The sequence below is a fragment of the Pyrus communis genome, chromosome 4 (assembly GCF_963583255.1).
Source record: "Pyrus communis chromosome 4, drPyrComm1.1, whole genome shotgun sequence".
In the NCBI taxonomy this organism is placed as follows: domain Eukaryota; kingdom Viridiplantae; phylum Streptophyta; class Magnoliopsida; order Rosales; family Rosaceae; genus Pyrus; species Pyrus communis.
In genome coordinates, this window is record NC_084806.1 from 29,483,819 (window position 1) to 29,511,140 (window position 27,322).

At 39.1% G+C, this 27,322-nt stretch overlaps 2 protein-coding genes across 4 annotated transcripts; one reads left to right on the top strand and one right to left on the bottom strand.

Annotated features, from left to right (window-relative positions):
• Window positions 1-2,270: 2,270 nt before the first annotated feature.
• Window positions 2,271-24,207, bottom strand: LOC137732472 (AT-rich interactive domain-containing protein 5-like). Of its 3 annotated transcripts, none has more exons than XR_011068343.1 (14): window positions 23,802-24,201; window positions 23,101-23,433; window positions 22,789-22,928; window positions 22,619-22,658; window positions 19,160-19,212; window positions 18,597-18,642; window positions 17,837-17,929; window positions 16,766-16,888; window positions 16,578-16,629; window positions 16,427-16,493; window positions 16,061-16,127; window positions 15,899-15,945; window positions 3,711-3,803; window positions 2,271-2,782 (listed from the first exon to the last, which is right to left on the bottom strand). XR_011068343.1 is itself a non-coding variant. In XM_068471784.1 (14 exons), the coding sequence occupies exons 2-14, from the start codon at window positions 23,401-23,403 to the stop codon at window positions 2,687-2,689; spliced, it is 1,224 nt and encodes a 407-aa protein (XP_068327885.1). In that variant the 5' UTR covers window positions 23,404-23,433; window positions 23,802-24,198; the 3' UTR covers window positions 2,271-2,686. The 3 variants fall into 3 exon arrangements, 2 of the variants coding, with proteins under 2 accessions (XP_068327885.1, XP_068327884.1); XM_068471784.1 differs by having other exon boundaries at window positions 15,899-15,949; window positions 23,802-24,198; XM_068471783.1 differs by lacking the exons at window positions 2,271-2,782; window positions 3,711-3,803 and adding exons at window positions 7,723-8,999; window positions 23,503-23,523 and having other exon boundaries at window positions 15,899-15,949; window positions 23,802-24,207.
• Window positions 24,208-26,443: 2,236 nt separating this feature from the next.
• On the top strand, window positions 26,444-26,749 carry LOC137732966 (uncharacterized). Its single transcript, XM_068472195.1, has one exon. The coding sequence runs from the start codon at window positions 26,444-26,446 to the stop codon at window positions 26,747-26,749; it is 306 nt and encodes a 101-aa protein (XP_068328296.1).
• Window positions 26,750-27,322: the final 573 nt, after the last annotated feature.

Here is a 27,322-nt window from a genome sequence, read left to right on the forward strand (position 1 = left end):
AGAAATAAAGAGTAGTAGTTTTTCTCTTTCTTCTTTAGGCTGCCTGTTGGTTCTTTCTTCATTGGCCGCCATTACCACCGCACACCCAGACTTGGGTGGTCCTTGGAGGTCCTTACAACCACTTATTCAAACTTCCGGGTGGTCCTGGGACCACCTTGGTCCCTTAGTAGATCCTCCCCCGGGAGTGGGGGTGATAGGCCTAAGAGGTGTTTATATGATGATGAGTATCACAAGGTGGTGGTAGGAGAATGATATAATGGTGGCGGTGGCGGCAACATTGGTGATGATGGTGGCAATGATGATGGCAATATCGACAATAGGGTAGTGGGGATGGTCATCGTTAAGTCGTAGTGACCACATGGTGTGGTGGAAGTGGAAGTAGTGATCCTCATTGCATTATAGTGAAGTATATCATTAAAGAAGTGAGAAAAAGAAATCCGTCAAAATCTTAGTGGAAGATGTTGGATTTGATACGACAATGCAATATCATAAAATCCCTCGAAGTTTATCAAAGTCCATAACTTTTTTAAATGGGTAAATTACATTTTACCCCTCTCAGGTTTGAAGTCAATTTCAATTCCTTACAACATCTTTAAAACATTTCACTTTCATACCTCACCTATTATTTTATTTCAATATAATACCTCTGTTACATTTTCCATCAATTAATCCATTAAGAGCTAACGTGGCTACCACCTATGTGCCATGTGGCAAATTTTTTTATTTTTTTTAAAATAACCGGAATCTTCAACAAAAGAAAAAAAAAAAAAAAAAAAAAAAAAAAAACTGAAAAACGTAGAACCTACCCCACCTTCCCCGCAACCCCTCCCCACCCTTCTTCCCCCTCCAGAGCCGAGCCTCCCAACCACCTCCCTCTTCTCCACTCTCTTCACCTAATCCCTCATTATCATGTCCGCATCCCGACGCGATTTTGTTAATCGAGCCCGAGAGTTGGCTGTAGGTGAAAGATCCGGCCAGGTTGAAAACTGGGTCAGATTGCTGGTAGCAATCGGAGTAGGGGCCGCATTGGAGCCAGTTGACATCACTACCGGTGTCGAGCACCATGTAGAACAATTTTGCCAGAGTCTCAACGCCGATCCAGGAGAAGTACTCGCCGCTACCCTGGCTAACGCCGGAGACGACAGGGGTGGAGAGGTCCTGGGGTTGGATCTTGGCGTGCATGGGCTCGAGATCCCCTTTTTTTATCCCCTGGAGTGCCAACTGGAGCTTGGTATGGAGCGAGTTCACTCGGGCCGAGTCGCGGCCGAATCTGGTAAGGGTGAGGGATTTGTATTCCTTGTGCTAGGAATTGAAGAGGGCGTCGTAGGGGTGGAGCTGGAGGGAGAACTCCAGGTCGAAGGAGGGGAGGTGGTTGGGAGGCTTAGGAGGGAGAAGAGGGGTGGGGAGGGGTTGCGGGGAAGGTGGGGTGGGTTCGAAGTTTTTCAATTTTTTTTTTTTTTTTTGAGAAGATTCAGGTTTGAAAAAAATATTAAATTTTTTTTTTTGCCACGTGGTGCAAATGTTGCAACCACGTCAACTCTTAACCAATCTATGGATGAAAAATGTAACGGAGGTACTATATTGAAATAAAATAGTAGGTAAGGTATGAAAGTGAAATGTTTTAAAGATATTGTAAGAAATTGAAATCGATCTCACACCTGAGAGGGTAAAATGTAATTTATCCTTTTAAAATCCACGAACTCATAAAAATGTTTTTATTCAATACAATGACTTTTATTAACTTCATAAGAGTCCATACTCAATACGCTTGAATTTGAGAGTTGCAACATCTATCAAACTCCATATCCATTCACTTAAAGTCATAATTAGTATTAAATTTGCCATTTATAAGATTCAAACTTAAGACGTTTGTCACATTTCACTTACAAGTGAAAAAAAATACATTAGACCTTAGTTTTTGCCAAATTTTTTATATATTCTTCAATCAAAGCATGTTTTCGACACCATTGCCCGAACAACTGAAACTTTTTTTGGGGGGGGGGGGGGGGGGGGTGGGGAAGCAAATTGGCTTGTCAAAGTCAGTGTCTTATTTTGTTTAGGATTGTATTAGGAAAGAATTAAGTTTCTTTGTACAATTTAAATTGGAATCCTAGAAGCATAATTAGAAAAAGAAAAGAAAGTGTACTTCCCTATTCCATATAGAATAGGAAATAAAAAACTTTCCAGCACCCTATACATATAAATAAGGTGCCGCACGGCTAGAAAAAAAATAGGAGAACAACCAAAGACATCTGAGAGAAAATGGGTTAGTTATAGGATTTACAAAAGTACTGTATACTCCATTAATTATCAAAGAAGCCATGGTTTCCCTCTACCTGGGGAAACCACAACTAGATGTAGAAAAAAGTTATCGAATCAATTGTGCGTTTGTAGTTATTCTCTAATTTGTTTAGTCTATTGTTGGATACATAAAAAACAAGATCTAGAGGAGAGTCGGAATTTATAACACATTGAAATGGGTTATTTGCAACTCGACATCGACGAGCAGCAGTAAATCAATCTAACTAGCTAATAAATTAGCACTGAAGTTGATAAACTAGCATGAATTAACACCAACTAGTTGCAACATTCTTTCACAACCCCAAAAGAAAAAAAAAAGAGGAAAAATATTGCAAACACCCTAAAAAATTATTCAGCTGATCCATGAGATGAAATTTCAAAGCGATCACTGTTCAAAAGGAACACGCACGAATAACCGCCCATGCAGGCTAACCACAGCAGATGTTTGGAGCGGATCAATTTTGCCAGGTAAGCTCACAACCTGGAAAACGCAACATAAACTATAATGGAACTGTGATAACAAAAATAAAAAACTTGTAATATATTGTTAAATCTTAACATATTTATCTCCCTCCAACGCTCATGGCAGATAGGAGAGTTTAAAGACCACAAATGCTCACAAATAACCAAATCAAAGCTTTGGTCCAAAATATACCATCGTTGGAGTCGGCATTGGTTTGGACAAACCCAACCAACCTGAGATCCAACCTGCACTTTTGGTAACTCGAGCAAGATTGGGAAAGGATCCGACTCCTATTCTTGGATAAACAACTTAATGATAATTTTTCAGCCTGAACTACAAGGTGACCAAACAGTTTCTGATTTGGATGATTATTTTCTTTTTGCAGGGATGTCCATAACTTAAGAAACTATGAAATCATTATTGTACAAAGACTGCATATATATGCCTGCAAGTACCTTACATATTACTGTATGCATCAATAAAACATGTTTTATTTTTATTTTTTATTTATCATTAAGTTTTATAAAACCTCATGCCTCTTTACATACATAATCGTTTGATAACATATTTTAGGTATCAGTTTCGTATACCAACAAAAAATGTGATGCTCCCCAATGAAAATCCCATATGATTACCCATTTCAAAGTCATAAAGCTCTTGTGGTTCAGTTTGGCAATGTTATTAGCACTCCAAAATTGTCATCATGCACTTCTCCCTCCATTGTGTGTTTTTTTTTTTTTTAGGGAGGAGTCCATGATGACTATTTGGAGTGCCAATACATCTCCCATTCAATTTGGTGTTTTCTTCCCTTCATTATTTTAATCTTTTCTGCTAATTTGGAAATATGAGTAAACCATCTTTGGGTTTTTGGGATCCCACAGGTAATATATATATTTATTTCTGATCCATGCACGAACCTTAGAAGCTAATGGTAAGTATTAGATACCTTCTTAAATGGTGTAATACCCCAAGGATTGTTAATCTGCTCTGGTTGACCTGTTATAACAAGACGTCCAGCTGGATCTGATTGAACTCGGACCTGGTAGGAGTACCATAGATTAAGACACATACTATCTAGATGTCAAAAATGATGGTGAGGAAAATTTTCAAGCGTACGTCAATTGATGCCATATTATGCATATTTAAGGACAATTCAAAGATCCCATTTGATAAATCATTTTGTTAATAACTTATAGTTTTCATTTTTTTTGTTTTTTTGTTTTGTTTGAGAGAAAGGGGAGATACATGGGAGAAATGATGCATATAGAAGAGTGCAGGAAAGATGGTGAGAGAGATATAGAAGATATATAAATATTAAATATACAAAATGAAAACTAAAAAAATCAAAAACCAACAACTACTTTCAGTTGTTTTCACTTCCAAACTTTTGTTTTCATTCATTCTTCTTTACTTCTTCCCCTCTCTTGCATCACCCCTCTTCGTCCCACCTTTCCCCCGTATACTTTCCTCATATCCCAGGCAAACAAAGTGAAAACCAAAAACTAAAAACAAAATGGTTATCAAATGGGCGTTTAGTGTCTTCTATATTCAGACACGCGCGCTTAAATATTGCATAGAAAACGGAGATCAATTTTTGGAAGATTCTTAAACAGAGGATCAAGATCCCGTTTAGAATGAATACATGGAGTTATAATAGAGAAACTCTAGTGATTCAATGAAGCATGAAGATTGAAGACTTTATATGTTGAAGGCAAAGACTGGTGAAGCAACACACCAGATTGATTCCCAATAGGAAGTTATGCAACGTGATAATTGATGGAAGTTTAAATAACATAATATCACTAGAAATGCTTGAACAAGCTCAAATTTAAAACTAAGAATTACCCACTTTTACAAGCTTTCTTGGTTCACAAAATGGATTGAGGTAAATGTTCATATTCATTGTCTTGTATCATTCTCTATTTTGAAGTTTTATCAAGATGAAGTATGGTGTGATCCTAGTGCACATTGATGCTTGCCATCTCTTATGATGGAGAAGCTCACTACCATGGTTTCCAAATCATCAAAACAAACTTGAAAGACTGAAGAAACATAATTTTGGGTCCATCATGGAGAAGTGTGGGTAAATGGATAGAGGAAAAAGTGCTAACTATGTTTCTATCTAGGAAAATTGGAAGAAACCCAAGAAGAGATTCATGTGCATGCTCTAGTAATAAAAGGCGGATAGTCCATTTCGACTACAAAAGCGTCTTGGTGAAAACGCTTATCAAGTATAACTACCTCAAGGCATGGACAGGGGAAAAAGTTCTAACTGCTTTTCTATGTGGGAAAATTGGAAGAAACCCAAGAAGAGATTCATGTGCATGCTCTACTAATAGAAGGTGGTCAGTCCATTTCAACTACAAAAGTGTCTTGGTGAAAACGCTTATCAAGTGTAAATACCTCAAGGCATGGAGGTGTCAGTAACATTCATTGTGGCAGAAATTCAGCCAGTCATTGAAGATGTCCATCATTGTAGACTTTGATTTACTGACAAGTTAATTTTAAAAGGAATGATGGCGGACCAATCCCCTGGATCTTTAGCAAACCCAATCATGGAGCACCAACTAAAATACTAGGCCTAGCATTGCGAAGGACCAGTCAAAGATGGAGATTAATACTGAGCCTAGCATTAAGACAAGGCACCCACAACTTGCCTCTAGGCACCATTTCTTTAACAGACTTCCCATTTGGCATACAAGATGGCAGCAAGGCGACTAAAGGCACGATTAGTAAGCAGCTGCAAAGTTTGAGGTTTACGGTTTCTCAAAGATGAGCCCACACCCTTCTTTATTGTGAAACTTTTATACTTTACAACGCAATTTGGTTCATTTCTCATGTCTTTTCAAATGAAACAATTGGTTTTATTAAAACTGAATCTTGAGGTCTAACAGCTGTCTTCTTTTTAGCAAGCTGATTTCAAACCCACCTCCATGCCTCACTCCCCCAGCCTAGCATTAAAACATATAGTTTTTCCCCTTTATTTTTTCCCCCTTTGCATTGCATGCCAGATCTTTCAAACCCACCTCCATGCCTCGCTCCCACAAGAAGTAAACCAACAAAGTCCCATCTCCATTTCACCCACCTCCATACCGTACTCCTTATTTTTCTTTCCTCTTTGACACTCCAATAGGATTAGCTCAGCTTCTAAACAGCTCTCTTCTATATTCCTTCTTTGTTTTTCCTTTATATTTTGTTTATGTTTCTATTCCAGCCACCTCAAACATGTATAAATGACTATTACTTTAATCTGAACTGAACTGAATAAATATATGACCCAATTTTTTATCTTACTTTAATTTTAGCACTGTCTTGTGTTGTTGATGTTGATTATTTATACATAAGTAATTCAATCTGTTCATCTGTTGATAATGTTTTGTTGACAGTGTTGTCTTGCTAAAGAAATAGTCCGTAATTATTTGATAAGCAAGGGTTCAACTTGGACTGTTTCTTTCAGATTTAATTGATGCATGACTAATTGAGTATTTTATGTTTGAGGACCAACTATTATGCTTCAATGACAGTTAATAACGTGCGTTCTTTATTTATTTCTTATTAAAGTAATCCATGTTCTGAAAGACTTAAGCCTAGCCTTTGCACACCATTGCAGTTGTTGCCTTTCAACAGATTTAAAGAATAAAAAGAATAAATAAAGAATATCATTACTAGTTGTCACATCCCAGCCCGGGCCCCTACCATATCTTAGGCTCAACTCCACCGTAACACGATATTGTCCGTTTTGGGCTCCGACCACGCCCTCACGATTTTGGTTTTGGGAACTCATGCAAGCAGAACTTCCCAGTGGGTCACCCATCCTGGGATTGCTCCAGCCCAATCCCGCTTAACTTCGGAGTTCCAATGGAACCTGAAACCAGTGAGCTCCCAAAAGGCCTTGTGCTAGGCAGAGATGAGAATATACATATAAAGGTTACAAGATCCCCACCCCTGGGCGATGTGGGATCTTACAATCCACCCCCCTTAGGGGCCCGACGTCCTCGTCGCCACACTTCTGGCCAGGGATTGGCTCTGATACCAAATTGTCACATCCCAGCCCGGACCCCCATCACATCCCGGGCTCGACTCTACCGTAGCACGATATTGTCGGTTTTGGGCCCCGACCATGCCCTCACGGTTTTGTTTTTGGGAACTCACGTGAACAGAACTTCCCAGTGGGTCACCCATCCTGGGATTGCTTCAGCCCAATCTCGCGTAACTTCGGATTTCCAAAGGAACCCGAAGCCAGTGAGCTCCCAAAAGGCCTCGTGCTAGGTAGAGATAGGAATATACATATAAAGGTTACAACATCCTCACCCCTGGGCAATGTGGGATTTTACAATCCACCCCCCTTAGGAAAATTTCGTTCCCGAAATTTCATACAATAATATACAACCATTAATATCCAATAAACAAGCATGGGTACAAATCTCTCGTACGATCCTCCGTCTCCCAGGTGGCTTCATCCACCGAGTGATTTCTCCACAAAACTTTCACTAAGCGTACGGTCTTATTCTTCAAAACCTTGTCTTTCCAATCCAAAATCATCACTGGCTCCTCGTCATAAGTTAAATATGGATTAATTTCCAATGGTTGAGGAGGTATCACATGTGATGGATCTGAGATATAATGACGAAGCATGGAAACAAGAAAAACATCGTGCACTTTAGATAACTTTGGAGGCAGCCCAAGCCTGTAAGCAACTTCACCGACTCGCTTGGTGATCTGATACAGTCCGATGTACCTAGGATTTAGCTTACCCTTTTTCCCGAACCGTACTACACCTTTCCACGGTGATAACTTTAAAAACACCCAATCACCAACTTTATACACCCGATCAGTGGCATGCTTGTCTGCTAGACTCTTTTGTCGTTCCTGAACCGCTTTCAGGTTAGACTTAATTACCTAAATATTCTTAGTAGTCCCATCTACAATCTCAGGGCCCACCAATACTCTTTAACCAGCATAATGGCGTACAACATGACTTACCATAAAGTGCCTCAAATGGTGACATACCAATGCTCAAATGATAGCTGTTATTGTAGGCGAATTCCATCAAATCTAAACGTTTATGCCAAGCATCACCAAACTGCAATACCGAAGATCTCAGCATATCCTCTAATGTCTTAATAGTCTTCTCAGATTGCCCGTCTGTTTAAGGATGATATGATATACTATAGAGTAACCTCGAACCAAGAGCCTCCTAAAATGCCACCCAGAACTTAGAAGTAAACTTAGGATCCCAATCAGAAATAATACTAACTGGAACCCCGTTATATTTAAAAATCTTTGATATGAAGAACTCAGCTAATCGGCTTAAAAAATATTTCTCCCCAACTGGAATAAAATGCGCTGATTTAGTAAACCAATCCACTATCACCCAAATACTATCATAACCATTTCATGTACGAGGAAGTTTATACATGAAATCCATGTTGATATCTTCCCATTTCCACTGTGGTATGGCAAGTGGCTGCATCAATCCAAATGGCTTTTTCCTTTCAGCTTTGACCTGTTGACAAATGGCACACCTACTCACATATTCAGCAATTTCTCTTTTCATGTCAGGCCAGTAATAAAATGGTCGAATGGTATGACACATTTTAGTACCCCAAAAATGCATTGCATATGCCGATATATGAGCTTCATCAAAAATTTCTTTCTTTAATTCAGCATTTTTCGGCACGTACATTCGTTTTTCTTGCATAAGCATACCATCAGACTCCCGAACTCTAAGATCTTTCTTTTTCCTCCGTTATAAAGTCTGAATTCACTCCTGAGCTTTTTCATCATTCATCTGAGCCTCGAGCACAAGATCAATTAAAATTGGTCTGACCTAGAAACTAGCAAGCAAAGCTTCCTCCCGATCTTCCACCCCTTACTTCACTCTAGTGGATCTCAAATTTGCAAGAAGAGGGATACGACAAGCGTATAAAGCATTAATTCGGCCTTGAGACTTCCTACTAAGTGCTTATGCCACCACATTTGCACGACCAGTGTGATACTCAATCGTGCAATCATAATCACTGAGCAATTCAATCCATCTTCGTTGTCGAAGATTAAGATTCCTCTTGAGTGAAAAGATACTAAAGACTGTAAAAATCTTACATTTTTCACCATAAAGATAATGTCTCCAAATCTTCAAGGCAAAGATAATGGCTGCTAATTCAAGATCATGAGTAGGATAATTCATCTCATGAGGCTTCAACTGTCGCGAAACATAAGCAATCACCCTACCATGCTGCATCAACACACAACCCAAACTATTCAAGGAAGCATCACTATAGATCTCAAAATTACCACTATCATCTGGGAGCATCTTACCAGGAGTTTTATGAGATTTTACTTCAAATTAAAGATTTGGAGAACATACCTAATGATAGTGAGGCGGAAGAAGAAAAAGATTGTAAACAGAAGAAAAATGATAAAGATAAGAGTCAATCGTCTTAGGGACCTCGTAAGACTCAATTTTAAGAGAAGTGGTGCCAGTTCCAGTTCTTCTAACAAGGGTTTGAGTTCCATCGGGCAGAGAAGGGGTGGTAGATTTTCTGGAGGTCCTCGTTTTCTGAGACAGGGATTCTGGTAGCATAGGTGCTCCCTTATGCCGCAGATGTAATAATAGGCATTTTGGGAAGTGTAAGCAAGGCAACAGCGAATGCTATACTTGTGGTTAGATGGGGCATATGGCTATTCGTTGTCCACAGAATCAGCAGAAGCCCCAGTTTTCTTCCTTACCACCACTAGTTCCGATCCAGCAAGTTTCAGGACCTAGTAGTTATACTCAGACGGGTCGCGGTGGTGCTTATTATTATGAGGGCGACGTAGCTCCTTATTCTGCAGGGCAATATTAGTATCCACAGGATCCATATTATCAGAGTGGTTACCCTCAGTATTCTGGAGGTTATACGTCGTATCCTCCCTATTCAGCTGGTGGGTCTCAATGGTATCCTGGAGGATAGTCCCAGCACATGGAGGTTGCTTCTAGTAGTGCAGGACCATCGAGGCAGCCTAGTCAACCAGGTCAAGGGCGTAGTGTGCAGGGACGCGGTAATCAGGCTAGCAAATGTTGAGGAGGACGACAACAGGCACAGGGGCGTATTCACCACATTACATTATAAGATGCTCAAAATAATCTAGATTTGACCATGGGTACGTTGAATATTCTTGGTCATTTTGCTAGAGTATTAATTGATTGTGGTGCTACGCATTCTGTTATTTCTCGTACATTTGCTTAGACGACACCACCTCTTCCTACAACTCTTGGGTATGATTTAGAGTTTTCAATGCCTATAGGGGAGACATGTTATGTTAACTGTGTGTATATAGGATGTCCCGTGTTGGTGGAGGATGTTATGCTCGCTAACCTCATTCCGTTGGATATTGTTGATTTTGATGTTATTTTGGCACATATTGGTTACATTGTTATCATGCCAATATAGATTACTACGGGAAGACAGTCTCTTTTCATCGTCTTGGATTGCCTAAGGTTACATTTGTGGACGAACGTAGTGGAATGAGGCACGACATTATTTCGGCCGTAAGGGCTAAAAGGATTATTAAAGAAAGGTTGTCAAGGATATTTGGCTCATATGGTGTTGAATGATAATACTCTTAGTAATGTGGAGGATGTGCGAGTAGTCAGACATTTTTCTGACGTCTTCCCTGATGATTTACCTGGGCTACCGCCAGACCGAGACGTGGAGTTCACAATTGATTTACTTCCAGTACATACCCTATATCTTTAACTCCTTATCGAATGGCTCCTGCTGAATTGAGAGAATTGAAAATTCAATTACAGGAACTAGTTGATAAGGGTTTTATTCAGCCTAGTAATTCGTCCTCAAGAATTCCAATTTTATTTGTACGGAAGAAAGATGGGACTTTAAGGCTATGTATTGACTATCGATAATTGAATCGGGTAACAATTAAGAATTGTTATCCGTTACCGCGTATAGATGATTTATTTGATCAACTTCGAGGCACCTGTGTGTTTTCTAAGATTGATTTGAGGTCTGGTTACTATGAGTTGAAGATAAAAAATGAGGATGTTCTTAAGACGACTTTTAGGACTCAATATGGTCATTATGAATTTCTTGTGATGCCATTCGGGTTAACTAATGCACCTGTAGCTTTTATGGACTTGACGATATTTTGGTGTACTCTTAAGTCTAAAGCAGAGCATGTTCGACATTTACTTTGGTGTTGAAGAAATTGAGGGAACATCAATTGTATGCTAAGTTTAGCAAATGCCAATTTTGGTTAGATCAAAAGGTAGCAGTCGTTGAGAATTGGGAGCAGTCACGAACCGTCACAGAGGTACGAAGTTTCCTTGGTCTAGCAGGTTATTATAGACGGTTTGTTAAAGATTTTTCTGTTATTACATTACCACTAACGAGGTTGACAAGAAAAGACGTTAGATTTGAGTGGGACGATAATTGTGAGTAGAGTTTCCAGCAACTGAAGTATTGTCTCACTCATGCACCTGTTTTGACACTCCCAGATGATAGTAATTTTGAGATCTACTGTGATGCTTCCTTGAATGGCTTGGGTTGTGTTGATGCAGCATGGTACAGTTGAAGCATCATGAGATGAATTATCCTACTAATGATCTTGAATTAGCAGTCATTATCTTTGTCTTGAAGATTTGGAAATATTATCTTTATGGTAAAAAATGTAAGATTTTTACGGATCATAAAAGTCTTCAGTATCTTTTCACTCAGAATGATCTTAATCTTCGACAATGAAGATGGATAGAATTGCTCGGTGATTATGATTGCACGATTGAGTATCACCTTGGTCGTGCAAATGTGGTGGCAGACGCACTTAGTAGGAAGTCTCAAGGCCGAATTAATACTTTATATGCTTGTTGTATCCCTCTTCTTACAAATTTGAGATCCACTGAAGTGAAATTAGGGGTGGAAGATCGGGAGGAAGCTTTGCTTGCTAGTTTCCAGGTCAGACCAATTTGAATTAATCGTGTGCTCGAGGCTCAAATGAATGATGAAGAAACCCAAGAGTTAATTCAGATTTTATCACGAAGGAAAAAGAAAGATCTTAGAGTTCGAGAGTCTGATGGTATGCTTATGCAAGAGAGACGAATGTACGTGGTGTGCCATTTATCAACAGGTCAAAGCTGAAAGGAAAAAGCCATTTGGATTGATGTAGCCACTTCCCATACCACAGTGGAAATAGGAAGATATCACCATAGATTTCGTATATAAACTTCCTCGTACACGAAATGGTTATGATGGTATTTGGGTGATTGTGGATCGGCTTACTAAATCAACGCACTTCATTCCAGTAAGGGAGAAATATTCTTTAAGCCGATTAGCTGAGTTATTCATATAAAAGATTGTTAAATACCATGAGGTTCTAGTTAGTATTATTTCTGATTAGGATTCTAGGTTCACTTCTAAGTTCTGAGTGGCATTTCAGGAGGCTCTTGGTTCGAGGTTACTCTATAGTATATCACATCATCCTTAAACAGACAAGCAATCTAAGAGGACTATTTAAACATTAGAGGATATGCTAAGATCTTCAGTATTGCAGTTTGGTAATACTTGGCATAAATGTTCAGATTTGATGGAATTCGCCTACAATAACAACCATCATTCGAGCATTGGTATGTCACCTTTTGAGGCACTTTATGCTAAGTGTTGTCGTACGTCATTATGCTGGTCAGAGGTTGGTGAAAGAGTATTGGTGGGCCCTTAGATTGTAGATGAGACTACTCAGAATATTCAGGTAATTAAGTCTAACCTGAAAGCGGTCCACGATCGAAAGAGTCTAGCAGACAAGCATGCCACTGATCAGGTGTATAAAGTTGGTGATTTGGTGTTTTTAAAGTTATTACCGTGGAAAGGTGTAATACGGTTCGGGAAAATGGGTAAGCTAAGTCCTAGGTACATCGGACCGTATCAGATCATCGAGCAAGTCAGTGAAGTTGCTTACAGGCTTGGGTTACCTCCAGAGTTATCTAAAGTGCACAATGTTTTTCATGTTTCCATGCTTCGTCATTATGTCTCAGATCCATCACATGTGATACCTCCTCAACCATTGGAAATTAATCCATATTTAACTTATGACGAGGAGTCAGTGACGATTTTAGATTGGAAAGATAAGGTTTTGAAGAATAAGACCATACGCTTAGTGAAAGTTTTGTGGAGAAATCATTTGGTGGAGGAAGCCACTTGGGAGATGGAGGATCGTATGAGGGATTTGTACCCACGCTTGTTTATTGGATATTAATGGTTGTTTATTATTGTATGAAATTTCGGGGACGAAATTTTCTTAAGGGGGTAGGTTGTGACAACCCGTCCCGAAATATAATATATTTTATCCTTTATAACGTGGAATGACTATTTTACACTTGAGCGTTGAGTTGTGAATATATCATTGGGCTAAGAAAATGGACTAAATATTTTCATTTCCTACTTCTTTTGACCCAATTGAAACTTGGGATTGTTTTGGATGAATCTTAGCCTAGAATTGGTAGCCCAATTAAGGCTTAACGATTTTATATGGATACCCAATCTGGACACACACACACACGTGCACACACATGTATAGACCTCTCTCTCCCTCTCTCGAGTCTTCCTCGTTCGTACAATTCGTACGTCCAATCTCTCTACTAGCTTCATCTCTTACAGATCGAGCTAATAGAGTTTGTTTTTGAACTCCTTGCAAGCCTTGGAGTCGAGCCATGCCTTTGGTTTGAGGAAAAGACTAGTAGAACTCAAGATGCCCGAGCTCCGGTAAGGAGTGGAATTTTCTTCTGTGTGATCGAGAAGATGTTAGCTGGATTTAAGACTTAAGAAGTTAAGAATTCATCTTCTCTAGCATGTTAGGGTAGTTTTGGTCAAGTTTGGACGTCGAAATGAGCTTGGTTGTGGGATTGCAGGAATAGCTGGTTTTTCAAGGATTTTACTGGCCATTTTCCGTTGGGTTTAGGATGTAAAAGTGGTAAAGAACTAGTTCTAATCGTTTAGAGCTTCATTTTGGTACAAATTTCATGAAATTTGGTTGAGAAATGGCGACGATATTAAAGTTTTAAGTTTTTCCAGAAACCGACGAGTGCAGCGGTGGCCGGCGTCGAAATCTGGCGAACCATCAAAGAAGAAGGAGAATATTCCGTCTAATTTTGACAGAATATGCTAACAGCGTCAGGTAAAATTAACGGTATATGCTGTTATTTAACGGAATATTCCTTAATGCCGTTAGGAAATCCGTCAGTGTGCCAGGCATGTGCTTGCACGTGGGTGGTGCGTTTGGCCGTGCCTTGGCCGGCGCGTGAGGGCGCGTGGGAACTTAGAAAATTATTCTAAAAATATGGGGATGTTCGTAGGGTTAAATAGGCCACGATGATATATTCAAATACCCCAATTGAGCAATGTATAAGAAGTTATCACCTAATTTTGGTTATGTGCTTAAAATTAAAATAGTTGTTTCATATATAGGTGAGACGTTTCTAGAGGACGAGCGCATTCAGGCGAGGCTCGGGGGTTACGACCTTGCCACATCAGTGAGCAGGCTTTTGGCTTTCAATATATATATATGTTTGGTATTTTTCCCAGAAACTCATTTAAATGGACTTATGTTTTGAAATGCCATGCCAAATATTTTGTACTTAGAATATGTATTTAGTAGTTTCACATATTTATGTTTGACGCTGCAGAAGCTTAGGTAAGTGCCAATTGAGTTTATAGATTGTGGATGTGAGTTGCATGATTATGTTGAGATGTGTTATAGCTCATAAACTTGCACCCTGGTGTTAGTGCTCCCACCCGTGGTCAGGGCACAATCCTTCACGTGATGTTCACCTCCCGTATCATACTCACCTTGGATCCAAGTTAGGTGCATAGTCCTGTCGTATAGACCACTATAGGTGGTTTCGACTCGTAAGTGACCTGCGATCATTCGCACAGTCTTCACGTGATCGTAGCACTTGAGTGTATTTATTTACACCCAGTCCTGTCGTACAGACCGCTTTAGGTGGTTCCGACTCGTATGCAGGCATACTTGTTGAGCTACTGGTTGAGCTGTGCAGGTCAAATTAGGTGACTCCGACTAGATGGATGAGCAATAGATTCAGCCGTACAGGGCATATTAAGTGACTCCGGCTGACATATCATTTGCATTGGTTTATATCACCTGGCTTACATATTTTATGCTAAGATATTTGACATGGCACATATGTGGATTTTACTATTCCGAGCATGGTTTTGACATACGTATGTATTCTATTTTCTGGGAAATTATATAGGTCTTACAGCGAGGGGTTATTCCCTTTGATAAGTGAAATAGTTTTGAAAAGTTTTGTTTTTGCCCACTTACACTTTTTGTTTTGCGCCCCTCCAAGTTTTAGGTAGGAGTGCTTGTTGATGGCTTATGGGGAATTAACTGCGGTTCTGACAGATTATCACTAATGTAGGACCACCTCTAGTATTGTATAATTAGTATTTGTCCTGCTGGACTGCACTTTGGCTACCTATGTTTTGATTATTGTGTAACCACACTTAAATATCGGGATTGCACTTTTATTTCCTTAAGTGTAAATTAGTTAGCTTGGTTCTTAGTTATTCACATTTTGACAGAATATTTCCGGCCAGGGATTGGCTCTGATACCAAATTGTCACATCCCAGCCCGGGCCCCCACCACATCCTGGGCTCGACTCTACTGTAGCACGATATTGTCCGCTTTGGACCCCGACCACGCCTTCACGATTTTGTTTTTGCGAACTCACACGAGCAAAACTTCCTAGTGAGCCACCCATCCTGGGATTGCTCCAGCCCAATCTCGCTTAACTTCGTAGTTCCAATGGAACCCGAAGTCAGTGAGCTCCCCAAAGGCCTGACGCTAAGTAGAGATAGAAAAATACATATAAAGCTTATAAGATCCTCAGCCCTGGACGATGTGGGATCTCACACTAGTAGCCATAAGACTAGTGAATGAATTAATGCCAGAGTGGTAATAAAATATCTTAACATAACCACCACAGTGCATCTGATTAATCATAGCCATCCAATCATAACTATTTAAACAAGATCATGCTAAAATCCCCATGTTATCATACAGTATATAAACCAGCACAAAAGAGAGGTAAATAGAAGAGTGGAAGGAAGAGGGTAACAAGGGTTTACCTCCTCACGCAGAAGACCAGGAACCAAAGCATATACCTCAAAGCAATCTTTCTGAGCATGTAGAGATGAAAGTTGTCAGGACCAACAAAAGATAGCCAGCAATTCAATCAAATCTACAATATAGGGAAGCATATTAGGAAAAGTAATATAAAACACACTTACAGTTTCTCGTACATTGACCTTCACCCAATCAGCTGGAGGTCCAAGATCAACAACAGTCGTGACTATCCTACCAAATGAAAACCATGTCGCATTGATTTGATGAGGAAAAAAAAAACAGAAGGGTAATTAAATGCAGCCTCAATGTGCACACAATTATTCTTAGTAAAGTTTATTCCAAATTCAAGCATATCAAAACAGACTCCAAAAATTTCAAATGAATGTTAACATACCATCACATTTTAGCAATGCATGAAAGTAAAATCATTCAACTGGAACAAGTAAGGAGAAGAAGAGTTGGTCAAGAACATGGAAATCATAGCAAAATAAATATATTTACAGGAATGACCAGCAAGTAACAATCTTAACTGCTTATCTGCCTCAATATTTGTAGTTGCAAGCTCCACGTTTGTTGGTGGCCTGTGTTTAACCGAACCTGACAAGACAATGTAAACAGTAAATGTATATTGGCAATAAAATATTGATTGGCCAGAAGGATTTTCTTTGCAGGGGAACATACCAATGCTTTTAAGACTCTTTTCACGCTTTGGGGTAGAACTCAAGTGCTTGTCCTATAAGTAAAAGAAATTTCAAAAGAAAATTTTGAAATGTATTAAATGGTGTCCAACCTTTCCAATCCAGGCATACAAAACTTAAATAATATTAATAAGTACAATCATTATAGCGAGACAGAGAGAATCAACAAACCTTAATAATAGGCTCGGCAACGTCACCATATCCAACAAGACGCTGTGCATGCCAACCCTGCATTGCACGAGCTGCAGCATTTCTTCGTGCCCTGCCTGATCCAAGAGCTTGATGAGCACTTGCCTACACAAAAGAAAAATATAAGTGTCACTGGAAGAGGAAGGGACAGGTGTCCATTGTATACACTATGCAGTTAAGAGACCTTATGTATTGGCCTAAAAAGTTGGCTCCATACAAGCCAAGATGGATGTGAAGAGAATCCCACATCGGAGAAGTACAACAATAATCTAAGGTTTAAATATAGGTGTTCCACTTCTAATTGCACCGATGCCTTTTTAAATAAAACCCCACACCTAAGGTCCATTGGGCGATACCACCCAGGGGATTGTTCTAGGTGGTTCAGTGGGGACAACATCGGTGCATGACAGCCTTATTACTCTTGGAGGACCGGTGGAAAAAGGTGGAGCATGGCTAGTAGAGCAGGGCTCTGGAAATCCTAGTCTGCCAGGAGCTAGGTGGAGCAAGGGCTCCTAGTGGGGCTTAAAGAAAAATCATTGCCGAAGGAGGTAGAGTTGTGGGTGCGGCGACCATACCATTCTTGGAAACGTGCAGGTTGTTGTGAAGGATGGCATTACCTTGGCTTGTTCTCGGGTGGAAGATTGTTGGTGTAAAAGGTTGGCTTGATATAAGCCAAGATGGATGTGTAGAGAATTGCACATCAGAGAAGTACAACAATAATCTAAGGTTTAAATATAGGTGTTCCACTTCTAATTGCATTAAGGCCTTTTGAGATAAAACCCCACACCTAAGGTCCATTGGGCTTGATATCACCTAGAGGATTGGGCCTAGGTGGTTAAGTGAGGCAATATCAGTGCATGGCAGCCTTAGCAGTGGACTTTTATGGAGCCTGTGACACAACATTATGCTGAACATTCAGAAAGGCAACTACAAAAGTGACAACACCATGAAATTTTTATGGTCAGTTAATTCAACAATCCTATTAACCTAGCCAAAAAAGTGGAAAATCCAGATGCAATCGAGAACTAAAATGTAAACAAATGGAAAATCCACCTCCTTCTCAACACTTGCAGATTGAGTGATGGGTCCCACAGGAAGTCGAAGCTCACCAATTTTCCTCTTATGCTTCTCATATTCCAAAAGTGCCTGCACAAGTTGATAAGCTTAGGGAATAGAGGACGCGTGAAACAATCCAAAGCTTCCGCAACAACTAGCAATTTGATGCCATTACTGAAACAACCCTTGACCATATACTAGAGAAACAGAGAGCTCATTTGGAAGTACTTTTAAAATGATTGAAAGCACTTCTGGGCAATATGTTTTTGGAACCAATCTTCTATAAAAATGCAAGTGAATCCTCAAAATGCACTTAAAGTGCTTCTTGAAAGAAGCACATAACCGGTGCTTCTTGCAGGAAGCACTTTAAATGATTTTATAACCCAAAAACATTTTTGCTAAAAGCACTTTCAGTCATTTTAAAAGCACTTCCAAATGAGCCCTAGTAGCAACAAACTCATAGAATTCATTTTAAGTGGGCTCATATCTCCATAATGTCCATGAAATAACAAATATACTTTATTCTAAGTATTTTAAATCATTAACTAGAAAATCCACGTCATGTTTATGATTGTGGCACGTACCCGCTACCCAGTTACCATTACTAATTTCTAAATAAATAGAAGCACACGTTGTCTAGTGATCGTGAAGAGTTAATGTTTACCACAAAATCAAGTTTCTACCAAGGGAGCAAGATTTGTAGTTGCCGATATCATGAACAGTTAATGTTTATCTTATCCCTGGAAAAAGGCATTACCTTCTCATAAAATATGCGGAATGTCCAAGATACTGTTGTGCACGTCCTGAGGGAGAGAAAGAGATACAGTAAATTGGACTCTGAATTTGCAGATATTAAAAGATGAAAATAAATAAAACAGAGATGTAATACACCCAGCAACATAGGATAAGATGAAGCTAGCAACCAAAATATAAAAAGATAAGAATGGAAATATAGCAGAAATATAGCAGTAATAATGTCAGGTGTCTTGAAACGTTTTCTTTCAGGGACATGAGCTATATGCAGGTTACAAACCAAAATCCACCATGGCCTCCAATGGAAAAAAAAAAAAAAAGCTAAACACAAATGTCAAAGCAATGCAAGCAGAAATAAATATTTTCTTTATTATTGGGGAGGACACAGGCTATATGCACCTTACAAACCAAAACTTGCAACAACCTGCAACAGTAGAACATCTCATCTCCCAAATGTCAGCCGGTTGTAAATTTTTATAGCAGTGACCAAGGTCTTGAATTTTTAGTAAGAATAATGCAGGTCCTAAATGACTGCTAGAAGTCAACCGTAAACATAATGTTCCATACTTGGGGGGATGGAAGGACTCTCCTACTTGCCGCCACAACTTTGATGCAGTCACCTACAGTTGCCATAGTATAATTCAATTAATAAATATTTAAACATATCTTAAGCACATAAATTAATCTAATTTAATCCAGATTCATAAATTAAATATGACCAAGCGTTCAGAAAATTTTCAAAATACTCCTCAGGACTTGTAGCTTATAAATTATGGCTTTAGTGATAGTAAAGCTTCGGCAGCTAGAATTTTTTAGCAAATAATTATAAAATAAAATAATAACATTCTCTTACTTATTAATAGGGTTTAGGGTTTAGACATGCGCAGGAAAAGGCAAAGTTTACTACAATGGAATAATGGATTAACAGAGGAACAACTGAATGTGAATAAAAAAAACAGTTTCCTATGTATTCAAGGCCATGGTCAACTTCCTACAGAAGGCTATTCAAATAGGATGTCTGTGTCCAACTCCACTTCCATGTCAGTTATGTTTCTTTGGTCAACATTCTTCCCATTTTTCAGTCTTAAAAAATAGTTGCATGAAGTCTAGAGGTTAGTCCAAATCAAAATGTGATATAAAATCAGTGTATTAAAAGCGTGAGGCGTGGGCGAGGTGTCCGAGGGATAGCCTGGCCTAGGCGTGAGGCGAAGCCTCACAGGACCTAAATTTTTTAATATATACGCTAAGCGTACAAATATATTATATTAAAAAAAACAGAAGATTATTAACCAATAATCACCCTGAGCACACTCATATATTATAAATATATATACACACATATATAGATATATATTATATATTATATTACATATATACATATAAAGCACAATGAGCACACATATAACAATGCACGCAAACAGCACACACATCCATTATATAAAAAATAAAAAAATAAATAAAAAGGCAGAGAGACGATAGTGCAAGGAAGAGGTATGAGGCAATTAAAACCCTACCCAAACTTTGGGTTTGTGAGTTAAAAAAAAAACAAAAAAAAGCCCTGAGGCGCGCCTTCTGCCGCCTAGGCAGCTCCGACGATGCCTTCCGCCGCTTAGGCGGCTCTGGTGAAGCCTTACGCCCACTCCCTCAAAACAAAGGCGGCAACCCACAAGCCCAGCCTCAGAGGGCGTCTAGGCACGCCTTGAGGCGAGCCTTTTAAAACATTGAATAAAATTCAAATTAAATAACACAATTAATAGAACATCGAATAATGGAAAGTTCCCAAACAAATTAAGGAAAGTACCATTAAATAGACTACATTCAAGCCACTGCATAAAGTTCATACGTGTCCAGAACACAACTCAGACAAAGAACTCTGTTCCAATGGCTTGCTGATAGGTGACTCAAAAACTCTTTTTTTTACTTCAAACATGAAAAGACATTGATAACTTCAAACCTATCTTCTATCTTCTTGAAAAATAATTAGGGAAGTGCCACTCATATCCATCATTGACATAAAGATGAAACAAGGGTAAGGAGTAGGTACAACTTGGATAAGATTTTTACTCAAGAACTCCAACTCAGTTCTGCTAAAAGTTTAAAACTAGCACTTAGAAACAGCTCAACACAAACTTCCTGCCACCAAACCACTTCACCTCACACCACACACCATCCTAGATTCACAATTAGGATCACACAAACACAAGAAAACTTCTATTAATAAATATCTATTAAATCGCATTAAAGGATGCATGAAAATTTTGGTCTGAACAATGCTCCATCCCTGCTTGTGTGTGCAGCATGGGTTGCCTAACTTGCATTGGAGTGATTCCAAGACAATTGAATCAAGATTTTGGACACCGTTTACTGACCACCAGCTTCCTTGTCCCCTGCCGTTCCCCACTACCCTGCTGTCCCATACCTATCCACAACCCAGATCCCCATTCCATTGCAGCAACCCAATTTTTTTCTCTGATTATTTTTTTTAAACAACATTTTCTCTTCTTCTCTTTTTTTCTCTAACATTTTCTCTAATATTTTTTTATGTCTGCGTGGAGTCGTGGACCCTTTTTATGGGTGGGTGCTGGGAATGGACAGGAGAAGACACAAAAATAAAAAAATAAAAAATAAAAACCCTTCAGTTTGACATAAGATGAATGAAATCAAATGGCCAAGGAGAAAAATTGGCTGTTTTTAAGAGTTTCAGGTCCTTCATTTTTTGAAATTTTCAACTTGGGTGATAGTTCAAGGGGCAATTCGGGAGTTTACTCTTCATTCTATCCATAAGCAAAAGCCTAACAATTAGCCTTATTTTAGGGCGTGTGAAAAAGACCACCCTTATTTTATTTGCTTTCAAGTGTTAGAAATAATTTAGGAGTTGACTGTATATTTGGCTAAATTTATAGAAAATTAGGAAGTTTTCTATGGTATTAGGTCTAATTATTAAGATTTCCTCCTATTTTAGGGTATTTTGGGAAACTTACTATATGGAATGCCAATGTAAATAACTCACTCATTTTCGCTGAATACTTATTACGCCTATTGAAACTGAGAACACAAGATCAGACTTGAAGCTTTCATAAATTTTTGCTCCAAATGTGATAACCATTCAAATCAATACTATTCTTGGATGGTTAATGGCTTTAACATCCAGCAATACTAATTACAATAACACATTCTACAATCTAATGGATTAAGACATAGAAGTTAAGCTTACAACAAAGGTAGTTCAAAACTTATGCTTTTGACAGCCAAGTGTTTGGGATAGAAAACCTCTAACACAAATCCAACTTATTGGTTAGAGTAGGTTAAAGACAAATAGAAATCCCCTAGTAATTTCAAAACTTTGTATACCCAATAGGAACTTTATACCCTTGAAGAATTGTTCTATTTGTCTCAAAGTTCCATCAAATATCATCATCTTGTTTTTCCTGTTTCTTTCATTTTTTCTTCTCCAGGTATATCGTTAAAGTTGAGTCAAATATGAGTGGAAACAACAAGAGAATGATATAAAAACGCCCCAAAAATGTATTAGATAGGAACCATTATTGTGTTCTCTTTTTTCTATGCTTCTTTCATCAACCGTGATAGAAAAATAAAAATAAGTTACCAAAATTTACCAAAAGCACTGTATATATTTACCAAATTTTCTCTTAGACTCCATGAATGAGCATTCTATATTTCAACTGCCACCAACTCTAGTATAACCAATCAGGTCAATTTGGAAGTAACAAAAACTATTTATTGAAAAACCATGCATCCATCATATGATCCCAGCATTTGACACCAGAGAATGCATTAGTGATAGGACAAACATAACTTTATTGAGCTTGGCATGGTTTGGTAAAAACACTTAAAACTTATAAACCAGCAAAGCCTGTGAAACTTTGAATCAAATTCTACTTGAGTGCAACCATTCTTTGCAATGCTGTGTACATGCATAACAGAAATCGACGATTGCCAACAGATGTAAGATTATGCTGAGCATTAAGTTTAATTATTCCAACATGCAACAAGAAGTATACATACCACGTCATAGCCACCCAATCTAGTAACAGCTCTCCATAACCTACATCCCACAGAAAGATTGCAGAAACTAGTCAACACCTGATTTCAGCCTTCAGACACACACAACTCCTTTTTATACGCAAAATACAAACATGATTCAATACTGAAAATAATTATCACCAGAAACTTACTTAAGGCAATTCAGCGGCTCTCCATAAAACTTTGGGGCCTTAAACTCTAAGGCATTCTCCCTATAGAAACTTTCCACCTCCTTCGTAAATGCTGCTTGCTGCGATGGTGTCCCATCCCCAGATTCCTCAGCCTCAACCATCTGCAAATTAAAAAAGAAAATAATTGTTGTAGAAAAGGAAACAGGAAACTTGAAGGGAAAAGAAAAAAATCCAATCGAGAAATTTTGCGTAACTCAGAATACTCATTTGAGTCAAGTCATTCAGAAGCAAAACATTATATCTGGATAAGTATATATGCTCAAAGTAGGATACCTCGGTATCGTTCAACCCATTCTTCAACTCCCCTACTCCCACTTGTTTATCTACAGTTTTGAGCTGATTCCTAACACTGGCATTGCTGGCATTGTCCTTGTGTTGTATGGGCACATCACTAAGAAGAGCCTCATTGACTTTAACATCAGCAACATTTGCCTCATGAGTAGGCGGGTTGATCACAGTAACATGTCTCATAACTTGATCGTTGGTTTCCAATTGAGGTAGCTGCCCAGTTTGATCCTCCTTGGACTCGTGCTGTTTGGTATTGGATTCATTGTGCAACTTTTCCTTGTCCTCCATCTAAACTATATTGAGTCTAGCCTCTGAAATCTGAATGCAGTATAATATTAACTCACGTAATTTACATTTGATGTATATTACTAAAACGAAGCATTATACCGCTTCCCTCCTGGCGCTGACCTAAATAAACAAACATGAAAATCAACAAAACCCCAAAAGAGATGATTGGCACTGGCAGTCTGGCACGGCCAATGACGGTTGATTAAACAAAAAATTAAACAAAAGGAAATCAAAACCCTAACAGTAACAAACGAGTGTGACGTAATCAATTCAAGTGTTTTGCTGTGGTTTTGTTGATTTATTATCTTATGATTCTCCAGGAAGCCAAACAGATAATCAAAATTAAAATTCACGACAATACCAAGAAATTGAAATGCGGGGAGTGAAGTGAAGCTTACCTTTCTTTCTTGGCTGTAAAGGCAAAGTCGCGGCGGAGACTGAGGGAAGCCAGAAGGTGCAACTGCGACGTCGTCGTATTATGGCAGATAATGCAGGTAATGGGAGAGTGGGGGGAGCAGAGACGAGAGAGAGAGAGAGAGAGAGAGAGAGAGAGAGAGAGAGAGAGAGAGAGAATTTAATCAAAATAGATAATACAAGGAATTGTAATTATCCGAAAACGGAATACATGGAAAGGTTTTACGAATTCTTTCATGGCATTTACAGATCGATCACCGCCGTCGATCGGAAAGTGGAGAATTCTTCAACGCCGGTGGCAAGTTGACGGAGACAATCAGACACCTCTCTCTCTCCCTCTCTGTTCCCTGCTGCTCCTTTCCGCCTCGAAAGAATTTATCAAATATAGCAAAAAATTAATGCTTAATTTCAAAAATGTAACTTTTTTATAAAAACCTTCAAATATTATATATCTAAAATTTCGCTTAAATAAACACAAATACCGTCAAATTTAATAATTAAATAAATTAAAAGCTTTTTAGCTACTGTCGCTTCAAGCTCTGGTCCAACTTCACCTTCGCTTCTACACTCCACCACCACAACCCTATCCCCTTCAACCCCCTCCTCACCGACATTGAGTGTTGTCGTGATTACCGCAAATGGGAGCAGCAGAATTTCAATCATGCCTACAAAGCCTTTTTTCTTACTAATATCATTTTTAGATTTAAATATAAAAATAGTTTCTAAAGTTAATCCACATGTCGTTATATGATTGTATTTGTGAGACCCACGTGGCACCACATCATCACACTAACAGAGCAATTGATAGATATTTCATGAAAAAACTAAATTGCTCACGATGGACAATTTCAAAGAAAAACTAAAATAATTCACAATAGACAAATTCAAGAACACTACTATTGATTATCATTAATTGTTAAGAACCAGATTAAGGAGTTATGTCAATGTCACGAATCATTTTGGCTAAAAAACCTTTAATTTATTTTATTGTTAAATTTGAGAGTATTTGTATCTATTTAGGTGGAATTTTGAATACATTTGAAAGATTTTATAAAAAGTGACATTTTTGAAATTAAGGGTTAATTTTTTATTATATTTGATAAATACTCGACTAGTGACTAGACATGAATGAATGCTCAACACTTGGAAAATTAGCCATTTTATAGCCGGTTCAATGGGCCCATTACTAAACCGAAAATTAAATTCAACAATAAATATACAAACCCTTTCGACCCAAATTTTACCATGGATTTTATGTACAAAAAGTCCACGTCAGCAATTGTGGAGCCAAAAATAATCAAGAAAAATATAGAAGCGACACGTGGATTCTATGGTGAAAAGACAAAATTATCCTCGAGGCACAACGAAGCTTCTACGCGCTAGCAGCAAACATTCATCACTCAATCAAGGTCAAAAGTGATCAAAATAGTTATTTATTCAAAACCTATTTCATCCATCTTCATCAAATCCTCCCCACAAGGTAATTCTCAAATTATTTCTTTCAAATTATATTAATTAGCTAACTAATTGATTTATTATTTAGCTAATTGATTGTAATTAAAACCAAAAAATACCTCATATGGATGATCCTCATTCTCCTAATAGAGCCGACCATACCCTATAAATACCACTTCATTTTCTCTAAAACCTTAAGTTGAATCCTCTTGCAAAATTCTCTAAATTCTTCAAACACTTTTCCCTCAAAACTCTAACTTTGGCATCGGAGGTTCTTCAGCCAAAGCCCCCACATTCATTGAAGGTTCTTCTAAGCTCTTCCAATCCAAATGGCGAACAACACTATTCTCGACAAGTCATAGATTTGACAAGCCCCCTTGCACGGCAAACGACCTTGGTGAATCAGCTCTTACAGTGCACCGACATCCAACGTGCCTCACACGAGGTGTCTTGAAGTAGGACAAGGGCAAATAAGGAGCCTCTCCAGCAGTATCCCGGCAAGCAGCCACTCTACCAACCACGAATCAAGCGTTCGGGCAATGTACACTCCCGATTGGGCCCCCGAGATTGCGTATACTCTCGTCTTAGCCTGCAAATGAGCGTGCACTCTCGACTAGGCCCATGGACGAGCATACACTCATGGTTGGGGCCACACTTTGATAATCAACATGAGCAGCCTTCCAGGCAAAGCGTTCATTCGAGGCTAGGCCCGCAAGGAACATCCTCCACATCACATTGGAGTAGGTAGCATGACGGACGGAGAGAAGCAATCACTCAATCTGGTTCAAGTTCAACCGACAGCTAACGAATAATTCTCTCGCCTGCTAAGAACGAACCACATGCACCACCACCGCAGCATAAATGAGCCGAGCATGTAGAAGAGCAGCCTAGACCAGCAGGTCAAGACCGGAGGCAGCCGAGAGCTCCGCTATCCCAACAAAGGCAAATTTAGGAAGAGGTAGAAAGACTCTTAAACAAGCGATTGTGTGAGTTCCAATGCAACGAAATGGCCAATGAAGCACTACAATGGGACATGACCAACATGAGCAGGTTACCTCTCACAGACGAGATCGAGCAGGCAGAGCCTCCACTCAAGTTTAGCATGCCACATTTCACATCTTTCAAAGGAGATGGAGATTCGAAAAGGCACTTGAAGCACTACTGAAGCACAATGGTCCTTTACTGGAACAATGATGCTCTTATGTGCAAGATATTTGCCACCACTTTGCGAGGCGAAGCGCAAGATTGGTTCCATACCTTACTGCCACGATCCATCCGGAGTTTTGACGATCTTTCCTTGGTTTTCACTAAAGAATACTCATCCTACCGCTCGATTAAGAAGAAGTCCGACCATTTGCTCAATGTGAAGAAGAATCTAAAGGAGTCGTTCTGCGACTATGTGGAGAGGTTCAAAGTAGAGAAGGCGAAGATAGTCAGATGCGACGACTCGATAGCAACTGCAGCCTTCCAACAATGACTCCTAGCAGACCACCCACTGTTCGAAGAATTAATCATGAAAGAAGATCTAACTCTGGCAAACTTTTCGCTCTAGCAAAGAAGCATGCACTTTGGGACGAGGCTCGACAAGTAGACATGACACCCAAGTAGCCTCGAAAAGAGTCGACAGTGGCTCAAACGAAGGAGGATGGGAAATAGTCCATCAAAAGCAGGTAAAAGGCCAAGCGTAGGGACCGACCCACGACCAAGGAAGGCCCAACAACCAGGAACTACTCTAAGTTCTCAATCTCGATCCACCAAATCTTTTGCAACATCAAGAACGAGCCATGGTTCAAGCTGCCGAAACAAGCAAAGAGAGTTACTTCTAAGTTCGATCATACCAAGTATTGCGTATTCCACCGAGGACCCGGTCACACAACCGACGACTGCTACACTTGGAAAAACTACCTGGAAAAGCTCGTGAAAAAAGGCAAGGTCAACAGATACTTGGACAAGCCAGCTGTGCAGCTTAGAAGGAACGCAGACGACAACGAAGAGCCACCAACCAAGACGATTCGGATCAATGTCATCTTCGCCGAATCTGAACACTTAG

What these genes read in the sequence shown, in the direction of transcription:
- LOC137732472 (XM_068471783.1), bottom strand. Translation starts at nt 23,403, where the DNA reads ATGGAGGACAAGGAAAAGTTGCACAATGAATCCAATACCAAACAGCAC. An exon ending in TCCGCATATTTTATGAGAAG is followed by an intron (nt 17,930 to 18,596) that starts GTAATGCCTTTT and finishes CAACTTGTGCAG; the next exon opens with GCACTTTTGGAATATGAGAA. An exon ending in AGGTCAATGTACGAGAAACT is followed by an intron (nt 15,950 to 16,060) that starts GTAAGTGTGTTT and finishes CTACATGCTCAG; the next exon opens with AAAGATTGCTTTGAGGTATA.
- LOC137732966 (XM_068472195.1), top strand. Translation starts at nt 26,444, where the DNA reads ATGGTCCTTTACTGGAACAATGATGCTCTTATGTGCAAGATATTTGCC.